Source organism: Nymphaea colorata, chromosome 7 (assembly GCF_008831285.2).
Source record: "Nymphaea colorata isolate Beijing-Zhang1983 chromosome 7, ASM883128v2, whole genome shotgun sequence".
Taxonomy (NCBI): Eukaryota; Viridiplantae; Streptophyta; class Magnoliopsida; order Nymphaeales; family Nymphaeaceae; genus Nymphaea; species Nymphaea colorata.
This window is the reverse complement of record NC_045144.1, coordinates 15,265,196-15,277,589: the sequence shown is the minus strand read 5'-3', so window position 1 is coordinate 15,277,589 and position 12,394 is coordinate 15,265,196. Positions and strand designations below refer to the sequence as shown.

General features: G+C 37.2%; 1 protein-coding gene across 1 annotated transcript; it reads right to left on the bottom strand.

Annotated features, from left to right (window-relative positions):
* Positions 1 to 1,719: 1,719 nt before the first annotated feature.
* Positions 1,720 to 3,519, bottom strand: LOC126410275 (uncharacterized). Its single transcript, XM_050078939.1, has 2 exons — positions 3,382 to 3,519; positions 1,720 to 2,427 (listed from the first exon to the last, which is right to left on the bottom strand). The coding sequence occupies exons 1-2, from the start codon at positions 3,462 to 3,464 to the stop codon at positions 1,953 to 1,955; spliced, it is 558 nt and encodes a 185-aa protein (XP_049934896.1). The 5' UTR covers positions 3,465 to 3,519; the 3' UTR covers positions 1,720 to 1,952.
* Between the last annotated feature and the right edge of the window lie 8,875 nt (positions 3,520 to 12,394).

Here is a 12,394-nt window from a genome sequence, read left to right as displayed (position 1 = left end):
TGCTTGGCATCGATGTATGCCTTACTTTGCTCTTGATACAGCATATATAAGCCGATACCTATCAACCTTTCGACGAGCTGATTTAAATATATATATATATATATATATATATATATACACCAACATCAGTCTTGTATTATATCAGCACCCACACGGTCCAATACTGACATGATATTAAAGTGACTTACAAGACGAATAGTTGTAGATGGTTTCAATTCTTTCAAGGAAATTTGAAGAGATGCAAGGGCCCACTCTTAAGGGTACGTGTCATGAACCTATCCACAATGGAAAGGTGCACAGCCATATGCATATAACCAGCTTTAAAGTCATAGGCCATGAGTGCCACGTTACCTCCCTACATTTGTTCCGCTTCCATCCAAAATGTATTCCTTTAAATGAAGCTGTTGCCAATTTCCATCTCCAACTACTGTCCCTTTTTTGATTAGTAGATTGTTAACCTCTCACTCACGGAACTAATTTCATCTCAAACTTTTTAGCTCAAAAAAACTAGAAACTAAATTGTGGTTGATCTGCAGCCATCGCCACTGTAGCGGCGCACATCATTCATGTCAAATTTTTTTTATTATTATTGTCCATTCAAATAACGTGTTTATGTTATAGTGTGGTACTTTGTCATTTCCCCCAACAATTTGATAAGAAACGTACAGATTTTTCACTGACTGGAAAACTCAAAAAAAAAAAAACTCATTTTGCGGATGACTACCTTCCTCTTCTTCACTACTGGATGGTTAATGCTTGCCGATGTATGGATCGTACTTATTGTTATATTAGCTGCTACATCAATTTAAAAAGTTCCATGAAATTTGATTATATTGCTTCGCTCCTTCTTCCTTCATAGACCCTTACTATCTTCAAGAGGTCGCAAGCACCTTGACTTGGTCTTCCATTTGAAGCCCAATCTTCCAGCTCCCCAACTCAAAACCTAGGTCACTTGGTCATATCATAAGAGTTCACGAACCAAATCTGGGCACCAGCCCCCTAGCCTCAGCAAGAGTCCATTCGGGCACTCAATGAGGGGAGTTATGCTGTTTTGGTGTCCTTAAAAAAAAAAAAAAGTTTCTTTGGATTTTTGAGTTTCTCGTTATAATTTTTTGTCCTTATAAAAGGGTTCTTGTTTTCACTGATCAGGAGTATTATAGTGATTACACAACTCCATACACAATGTATTTGTGCATTAGATGCTTATAACTAGCTTGGGTCTGAAACCCCTATAAGTGATCAATGGAGAGAGGTGGATGTGTAGTGTAATGTAGGCCGCCTGCCAATCCACATCACCCACCGGTAAGTTAAGTGCACCTATCTTTATAATTAAAACAAAATAAAAATAGATTAAACTAAATAGAACGAAATTATAGATTAACACTTAAATAATGGCGGAACAAAAAATCTCCACCCATGTCCTCAAAACATGCATTATGTAAGGTTAAAATTTTCCCTTAATTTGCTAATAACATGGAAAACGTGTAAATGATTTTCTTTTTACACATCCATTAATGAAATATTTATTGTATTGTAGATCAAAGTAAGAAGTTAATTATTTCGGACAAGCTTCCACTGAGGCTAAAGCATGCAATATTAGGAGATGCAAACAAAGACCAACAATCCACTTTATTAATTGCTGAGGAAACAACACAAAGCATGGCCACTACTGGACAAGGACAAGTTGGTCTAGGACACAAAATCCAAATCAAACGGTGGACAACGACCAACAGACTTACGCTATGAAATACAAATTGAACACATTAGTGTGGATCTACACATGCATCCAACTTTATTTATTACCATTACCATATTATCAGACAAACACGAGACACAACACAACATATATAGAACGACAGGCAAGCAGCTGCAACGGACTAGATGTGTAGGTCGACCCTGCGTGTGTTCATAATCATGATGATGTTGGGAATTGACCACCTGCTGACTAAACTTTAAGATCTGGAGACACCACGGATCTCCACCCCAGCAAACACAAGGGATATCTTCCATGGACCACCAACGGCACTCTGCAGATTAGCGGTGATATCGCCACAAACGGTAGACGACTGAAACGTGCCCACCTCAAGTGCCAGCCATTCTTCTCCTTCCTGTTTAATCAGGTCGAGGCTGTCTGGGCTGAGATACGCTTGGCCGCTGCAAATGATCTTCCCATCTTCTTGTGAGAGAGAGACCGTCACTTCTATGCCCTTTGGTAGGGGTTCACAATCGTCTGGTAGAGAAACCTCCTTCCCCGTTTGGGTTTCCGCTGGGGTTTGCAGATCTTGAAATTTGAAAAAATACAGGACGGAGTATTTGGCATACAGGATGGAGTATTTGGCATCTTTGTCGCGTGCTGTTGTGCCAAATGTGGCCGGAATCTGTAGCTTCCGGCATTTAACTGCTAAAAACTCCGCTTTTTGTAAGAACCTGCATTTCATGACGTACGCCATACTATAATATCATTCTCATAGTTATGGTTTATGTGTTTTAAATGGTAAAACTTTTCATGAGTATGACATGGCAAATTATTTTTCTCAGAAAATGTCTGCAATATATGTATATGACGTAGAATTCGTTTGTAATTAAAGATTATATATATTTGATAAAGAAAAAATGCATGCAATCGTATTATTTTCAAGCGACTTGCATACGATGTAACTATAAGACTATAAGTCAATAACGAAGGGTATGTATGCATGAGCAAATTCGTTTCTTCAATTGATCGGTTTCGCACCACAAACCATTCATAAAATTAATGCCGAAACCAACTCAAAAAATTTCTTGGGCAATTACTGGAATTTTGTTTTTCTTTCAAACTGAAAAAATATAAAAAGAAACTTTCAAAATTCGAGAGGCCTAGCTCTTATCAGTTTACGACGATATATATTTATGTGGTAGATGATGAGTACTTATAACATGATCGAATAAAATATATACATATATTTCGATGGGAAGAGATCAGTTAATAACCAATAATTATCAAATAATATCAGAGGCAGAAAAACATGGTAAAAAAAATAGTTGACCGGAGCAAACAAGTTATATTCTCTCCCATTGAATCAATTTCACTTATAACGACGCTGGCATCCATATATGTACTGTCCACCAAGTTAATCAAAATATATAACCACTAAAAATCCTGAACAAATTGGAAGAGACAAGATGTGGGTATAACTACAACACTACAAATGAAGTTCAAGAAGGTCCAGTAAAGGTAAAGAAAGATGATAAAAGATTTAAGATAGAGAAACAGAGGTTTATAGATATATATATATATATAAGATGATAAAAGATTTAAGAGAGAGAAACAGAGGTCTATATATGTGTGTGTGTGTGTGTGTGTGTTTTGGGGGGGCGGGGCAGGAGGTGGGTTGATGATACCTTGAATTCGTCGTAGGATACACCCTCCAGCAATTGGAGTCAACGGTCACAGACTTGGGAGACAGGACGAAGGAGTGGATCATGGCTGGCAGGTAAAGGGCAAGCAGAAAGAAAGGAGATGAAGCTCAAAAAGGCCGGACTGGCTGAAGATTGGTGATATCCGCGGCCGAGTCTGATGGCCCTTAAATAGACCTGCTTCTGATGCTTTCAGACTGTCGATCGACCACTGCATGGCTACAATGAGTTTCTGCATAGCTAATTAGAAACTAACGCATTTAAGAGTGAAGCTAGCGCTAATTTATTAGATGCATTGTTTTTTCCAATAGTACTTGACTGTTTGTGGAAGAAAAACAGTGGCAGTTCCAGAGACATGTTCTTTGTTCACATTCTAACTGGTTTCGCCAAGTACAGCTCCCAACCTTTCTTGCCTGTCAATGCGACCTGTTTAATTAATTGAAATTAGCTACTAAGTAATCCATCTATTAGGCCCATACCTTGTGGCACACATATTAGCTACATCCCCAAAGTTATACTACCGACTCACTAATACTACATCAAATGAGCCCACATTGTTGTGAGAAAGAGAAGTTGACCTAGGCCATCGGCCTAGTTTGTCACCATTGATCGATCCCTCACCCAAAACAATGCCAATCATCAGATGAGGAATAATTGCCACTTCATGGTAGATTTTATTAGAATTTGAAAAGCCATTATATATATATATATATATATATATATATATATATATATATATATAATCAGATGAGGAATAATTTCCATTTCATGGTAGATTTTAATATATATATATATATATATATATATATATATATATATATATATATATATATATATATATATATATATATATATATATATATATATATATATATATATATATATGCTTGCATTTGAATTTAGAAAATAACTTCGGCCACCAGTTAATGAAGGCCGGCCAAGGTACAAAATCTTCTCATTAGGCCGGCCAATGTACTAAATGTTCTTATCAGGCAAATATTCGTATTAGCAACAGTAAAGACCGTAGCCAATGGTACTTGCCCTTCAGCTGCCAGCGATGTTCGAATCCTCCGTCCCATCTCCCAAGTCTGTTTGGATTTCCCATGTTGACGACCCCAAATACTCGACGGTACTGTCTTGTATGCTCAGCTTCTCTCTCTTAAATATTCTTTTAATTATCATCCTTCACTTTTGGCTGGACCTTTTCAAATTTCATTTGCAGTGTTATATATAGTCTACATACGTACGCGCTGATCCCTTCCAATGGCTCTGGATTTTGGATGGCCCACATTAGTTTTGATTAACTTGGTGGGGAAATGATGTATATTTGATGCTGATGCATGTTGTTATAATACTGAAATTGATTGAGTCGATTGTCCGGGAAAAATGATACATGCATGGGATGAATTGACTCATTATTTGGCTTGAATGAAGTTCCTTTTTATCAATTCCATGTTTTCTGGGTTCCTGATCAGATATTATTAATTAAAATAATTACTGGTTCTTAACTAATCTCTTTCCAAATATATTTGATTCAATCATGTCGATGGCAACTCATCATCTTCTACAATCATAGTTAACTGTTATGTATCAGCTTGGTCTTTGAATTTTAAGTTTTTCTTGTTTTTATATTTTTTCATTTGAAAAAAGTTCCAACGTTGACTGAAGAAAATTTTAATTTGATTTGATTTCGGCAATTTTGTGAAGCATTTGTCGAAACAGTTCAATTAAAAAACCAATTTGCTGGCCATGCACGCATGACACCCTCCATTGACTTTAGGTATTACCATAATCATGTAATGGGTAAACATCAGTCAGAGAGCAGTGCCTGATGCCGAAAATAGGACCATTCATTAACTAAGAAATGTTTAATCGACGATATAATTGAAATGATAACATGATCTAAAGCTTAAAATCAAGAAACTCGCAAACCTTAATTTGGTAATGAGTTAACAATTGTCACAAACATCATTTATTGAATTTTTCTCGGAGTACTAAATGGAAAGTTTGTTTACGGGGTAATTCATAGCCGGGAAAAGTAAGAAAAGATGTGGGATTTTTGCATTGAGTAAATAAGCTGCTGGGAAAATATGAACAGATTGAATGCCTTGTTGGTGAACGATTCTCTTGCAAACTTTTTGGATGATCCAAATGCACTGTTATCCTGAAGAAACTCAATGCACTACAGAATTAATGAGTGCTGAAGCCATCAGTCTCTCTCTCTCTCTCTCCCACACACACACACACACACACATACATACATATATATATATATATATATATATATATATACATATATATATATATATATATATATATATATATATGGTGGTTCGTTTAAGTGTATATAACCATATACAAGTCCATATGGAAGCTACCACGAGGTTCTAATGACAGACTACAAGGGCAGCGGTTCCAAAGACCACAAAATGATGAAGACACCAAGAAAGGGTGGATCTGAGGAAATTAATCCAACGTAGGACTTCGTTGCCATTCCTGTATATCCGTTTAGTATCAATGATATTATTCTCTGGCTGTCGTGGCACTACAATCCAAGTTTGATTCTTATGCAACACATGTGGTTCACTTGTGGTTGGTACATGAAGATCTGGATCAGCAGTATTATGTGGGTTGAGTGGAGCAAGTTGTGATGCTGGATCATTTTCTGGCTGAGTCTAGATGGCCTCCGGCTGCACAACACTTGATTGCCACTCTATATTATTGACTGGTGGAAAAATGGTGGTCTGTGGTTTTGAGTCTTTCACTGTATCTAGTCCTACAAGAGTTGGATATGTTGTATTACATGCATTAATAGTAGGGAAATGAAATTGATGTACCTATTGTTGTAAATCAGCCTCTTGGAAGGAGATGTCATGACAGTTGCTGGAGCCTCTAGAATTCTCATAAAAATTTACGTGACGAGAAATTAACATTTGCCTTGATTTGGGATCTAGACACATAATCATTGCTCAATGTCAATAATGGATATAGCACTTGGATCGAAAAACCCGAAGAAATCCATAGTCAGGAACATGATTGAACATCATTTGGAAAGGCGATTTCCGATCCAGTTTGAAAGTAGGCAGCCATTAATTAAATAGACAGCCATTCGAAAAGTCTCAACCCAAAATCGATGGTGAGGTTGAGCATCATGAAGCATACTTAACCCAGTTTTGACTACATGTCGATTCTTTCTTTCTACAATCCTGTTTTGTTTGGGTGTATATAGGCATGAAAAACGGTGCATAATTCCTTGACATTTCAATTCATTCTCAAAATTTTTATTGCAAAATTTCCCTCGATTGTCCGATTAAATAGATTTGATGGTGGTTCCCAACTATTTTTCCATAATAATTTTGAAATTGACAAAACATTGATACACTTCTCCTTTACTTTTCAATGGAAACAGCCAAGTAAATTGGGAATAATTATCAATAATCAATAAAAGTTACTTAAAACCATCTTTTGACTCCATAGGGGCTGGTCTCCAAACATCCATGTGAAGGATATCTAGAGTTTTAGCACCATGAAAAGAAGACAGAAAAAAGGCAATTTATGTGCCTTTCCAATTAGACAGTGTTCACATACCTTTCCCGGAATAGGGCTATTTATTGAAATATGATTGAGAAAATTAAGCAAAGACACTATGTTCCTATTAGCATGCCCGAGTCACCGATGCCATTCTTCATGCAACCCTGGAACCTTTTTTATTTGTTGAGCCACACACACCTTCTTGATGTCACCATCAATTCTAGTTTTTACTTGAACCGGGTAAAGGCCGTCACTAGTTTTCGGTCCTTGAACAAACACTGAGCCTGTCTTGTGGTCCTTGATCACAAATTCAGATGGAGTAAGTTCAAAATTGTAATTATTGTTAGATGTAAACCGACCCACAGAAATCAGATTATGTGCAATCTTGGGAACATGTAAACTATTTTTTAAAATAAAAAAAGTCCCTTGAATATTAACCGGTAAGTCCTCCACGTGAGAAATAGGTACGAACTTACCATTTCCAACCATTACCAATTCGGAGCCCGAGTAAGTTTGCTTGTTTTCCAAATGTTGGTCACTAGCGTCAATATTATTGGTTGCCCCTGTATCTTGATACCAATATTCATCACCAGATTCTTGCAATGTCATGGCTGAAAAAACATGGGGATTAATATCCCAGCATGTCTTGGCTGCGTGGCCCTTACGACCACAATATTGACACAATGGATTTCTTAGATGACTAATTTCATGATGTTTGTTGATGGTTCGGCTGAAATCCATATGTTTGATGGTTGAATTGATGCTGATTTCTACCACGACCACCTCTTCCTTCATAAACTCCTCGACCGCGCCCATGCCTGCAACCTCAGATGGTATTGAAGGCTGTTATAGTAATTTGTTTTTTCATAGGCGATTCAGTAACATCATGTTTCATAAGTTGAAGACGCGTTTCTTGGTTTAATAGAAGATCATAGAGCTCGGCAAAACTAGGCATCTTTGCTACGGATGTGACTAAAGTGGTGACCAGACTCTCATATTCAATGGAAGTCCATTGAGCACAATTTGATCTAAATCTTTATTTGGACTTTATTTGGCATGTGATAGCCAGCAGCATCAAGAGAATCAACTAAAAGTTTAATTTTCTGCAAGTAATAAACCATATCTGATTTACCTTTTCAATAAACATCAGATCCTTTTTTAATAACATGACTCGCAGTGGAGACAGAGACCCATAGGATTTTTCCAACGTAGACTACGCTTCTCGTGCTGAGTGAGTCATGATTATTTGACCGAGAACAGCTTTAGAAACGGTATCTTTAATCCAGCTTAAAACCAAATGATCTGATTTTCTCCATATAGCGAACTCATGATTGAGTTCATCTTTGTCATCTCTTAGAATAGTTTCTGACAGAGCTTCACCTGATCCATCGAAAACTTCAGCAGGTCTTGCGATATCACCATGGTTTCAAGTTGACTCCTCCACAACAAATAATTATCTCTCTTTAGCTTCACAGAGACACGAGTTGCAATTGCGTTCCACTATGTTGATGAAGATGACACCATATGGTTAATAGCCAATGGCTTTGATATCATGAAAGGACGAAAATTGAGAAAGAGAGTAATGACTCAAGAAGATGAGTGAACCTCTTGCGTGATCATTAGCAAGAGCATTCCTTAGCTTATATAATGTGGTTTACAAGACATTACAATGGCTGGGTAAAATTACAAAGTATAGTAACAACACAATATGGTAACAACATAATGAAGGCAATGTTGAAGGTGTTATGATAGGATTTTTAAAATTTAAAAATCCTTTCCCTTAGTTGTGCCGATCCTCCACCTGGCAATCTCTTCTTGCCAAGTTCAGCTGATTCAATCACCTGGTGGTCTCTCCTTGGCATCCAGAGTATCTTTCACAGCCAACAACCAGATCTTGATCTCTAAGGAAAGCATGAGGATGACATAGATTTTTCTTGTGCTGCTTGAGCTGCCTTGCTTCAGAGATATCCAAAACTAATAGTAAATCACTTAGGAGCAGAAATTAAGTGCCAAAAATGCTTTAGAGCCATCAAAATGCAGCTTTAAGCCAGGTTAAAGCTCAAAAAACCAAGTGGATTTCAACAAAAATCTATCCATAGTTCAGCATAAAAGTTGAAATCAACTTTTTATAGACAGACAAAGGTTTGTCAAATCAACTAAATCAACTTGACTTTTAAGATTAAAATGTCAACTTAATAAAGTTGATCTCAAGGAGTTTTAAACTCTACAAATTTCAAAAACTTCAAAACTTTGATTTGTAAAAAAGCAAGGTCAAGGACCATGCTCTAGGATGCATTTTGATTTCAAAGTGTCTTCATGAATGAAAAATTGAATGAATTGCGCATGGACAGGTGAAAGAGTGAAGTATGAATGAAGCATATAGTTTGGCTTTGCCAAACATACATTCACTCACTTGATCAAAAGTCTAAATAAGTTCTAAGGTTAACAAGCACACAAAAACACTAGCCACTAAGATTTAAGTGATCCAACGTATAGTTGCTATTGTGACCAAGTCATATTGCAACAAAAACACAGTCATTTGCTTGTGTCAAAACGTCACACTCAATCCTATCTCAAAGGGGTTTTCTTAAAAAGAAGATTTCATCTCCAATTTCTTGAAATTTCAAAGTCTTTCAAAATAGACTACCAAAATTGGCAATTCACCTCTCATTTCAAAGCTAAATAAATTTCCGGCCTAAACATTCAAAATTCATAATTTCAATCAAAACCCAATTTTCAATCGCAAATGCATTTCCAAAACCTAGTCCTCAAAATTTACCAGAATTCAAAAGAACTTATGATCAAAATCAATTTTTCAAACCTATTCAAGTTTTCTATCGAATTCCAAATTACCAGTGGAGTTTAAAATGAACTTGAAAAATCCAAATCTAATTCTTGCACAATTATATAGGAGGATCCTTCAGGTAATTAGTTGTATGGTTAAGAAATCTTAGACCTTCGTCTGATTACCCTGAAGGTGGCATGAACGATCGGACCTCGTACCAATGGGCGGGCCGCCTTTTTTTGCAAACTAAAGCCAATTTCAAATTATTGCTGGTTCACACTGCCTTCCGCTTTCTAATGCACATGACGGGTACAAACAATCCACATGGCAGAACATGATTGCTAATCCAATTTCCAGGGTCAATATTTATTGTTCTTTTTCTCATCATGCAGCTTCTTGAAGCAACCTTATACAAAATTAAATGAAATGCTAATGGTTCCATTTCTAGGTACAAGGCGCGCCTGGTTGCATGAGGATTCTTACTAGAAGCTAGGTTGGATTATTTGGAGACTTTCAGTCTCACTATTAAGCCTACTACCATCCGAGTAATTCTCACCATCGCTGTGCAACACGCGTGGCCTCTTCGCCAACTCAACTTTGATAATGCATTTTTCAAAAAAGATGTTTATATCACTCAACAGAAAGGGTTTGAGGATCCAAATTTTCTATCTCATGTATGTAAACTAAATAAGGCATTTTATGCGCTAAAGCAGGCCCCTCGCTCATGGTATCAACGTCTTAGCACGTTTCTCAGTGCCCTTGGATTTTAGGCATCTCAATCAGATGCATTTCTTTTTATTTTTCTCAAATGATGTGAAAAGATATACATCTTAGTTTATGTTGATGATGTTATTATCACCATATCATCCATTAAGCTCATAAATCAAACTCTCGCCAAACTTCGGGCATCCTTTTCAGTCAAAGACTTGGGAGATTTATCATACTTTCTCGGCATAGAGGTGACTCGGCAACTTAACTATTTGGTCCTTCGGCAACAATCATATCTCCAAAACATTTTTACAAAAAGCTTAAATGACCAATGTCAAGCTCATACAAACTCCAATGCTTGCTTGCCATGTTTTGGGATCTACCTCTCCATTCTCGGATCCTACCCTCTATCGGAGCATGGTGGGAGCATTACAATATATCACTCTCATGTGTCTGGATGTAGCGTTTGCAGTAAATCGAGCATGTCAATACATCCATCAACCGTTAGACTGCCATTGGAGCCTTATAATGCGAATTCTCAGATATTTAAAAGGCACGAGTCAGTTTGGATTATGTATTCAAAGATCAGAACATCTTCACTTGAGCACGTTTGCGGACATGGATTGGGCTGAAAGTATTGAAGACAGAAAATCAACAGGTGGATGTGTGACATTATTGGGTGATGATGTTATATCATGGGCATCTAAAAAGCAACGAACTGTGGCCCGGTCGAGTATAGAAGCTGAATATAAATCTCTCGCATGTGCCACTACTGAACTTTTGTGGCTAAAATCTCTGTTGACAGAATTGGGAATCTCATGCATTGGAACCCCAACCTTGTGGTGTGACAATATAGGGGCATTATACTTAGCAGCAAACCTGTCTTTCATGCTTGCACAAAGCACATCCAAGTTGATTTCCACTTTGTGCGAGACCATGTGTCAAAAGGAAATATTTTAATTAAATTTATTAGATCATCCAAGCAAATAGCAGATGGACTGACAAAACCTCTTGGATCCGTTAAGTTAAAAGAATTCAGAGACAAGCTGAGCATTGTTCTTACCACGCTCAGCCTAGGGATTATGTGAAAGATTCTCTAGATGTCAAGGAGAGATCAGCAGGTGATTGAATCAGCTGAACATGTCGAGAAGAGATTGCTGTGTGGAGGATCGGCACAACTAAGGAAAGGATTTTCAAAGTTTAAAAATCCAATTGTGACTCCTTGAACATTGCCTTCATTATGTTGTTACCATATTGTGTTGTTACTATACTTTGTAATTTTATCCAGCTGTTGTAACGTCTTGTAAACCACATTATATAAGTTAAGGAACACTCTTTCTAATCATCACGTAAGAGGTTCACTCATCTTCTTGAATCGTTACTCTCTTTCTCAATCCTCATTCTTTCAGGCTACATTTGTCGAAGATGTACACTTGAAATTTTTTAACGACTTCCATTATCGCAGGACCTTCCATTATCTCATCAGTGTCTTGCCTTGTAGTTTCTTCTATGGATATTACATAATCCTGTATCTCTTGACACCATGGTAATGATAAAAAGGCCTAAGGCACTGAGCTGCCTCTCACCGTGGACATAGGCCTCATTGGCTGAACCACGTATTTGTTAGCGATAAGGCCCAGAAACCTCCAGGCGTTATCTCAGCTAATATCAAGAAGGTGATTGGTGCTACCTCAGCTAATATCAGGGAGGAGACTGCTGAGACGTCTTTCATCAATGGAGCTGTTACATGTACTATGCATCGAGCTAATAAGGCAACAAATATTGACACGCATAAAGCTGTTATATTCATCATGATAAGGCAACAAACAATAAAAACCAGAATTGTTGTAATCAGCCACTAAAACCAAGGAGCAGTGATCGATGTAAAGATTGAGAAACCTCTTTTTAAAGAAAATCAGGCTAAGCACTATCCTCAATTTTTTGAGCGATGGGGACTTACCCTTCTTGTGGACG

Bases quoted from the DNA above. Each gene is read 5' to 3' on its own strand.
- LOC126410275 (XM_050078939.1), bottom strand. From the start codon at position 3,464: ATGATCCACTCCTTCGTCCTGTCTCCCAAGTCTGTGACCGTTGACTCC. The intron at 2,428-3,381 runs GTATCATCAACC...CATGAAATGCAG, and splicing joins TATCCTACGACGAATTCAAG to GTTCTTACAAAAAGCGGAGT.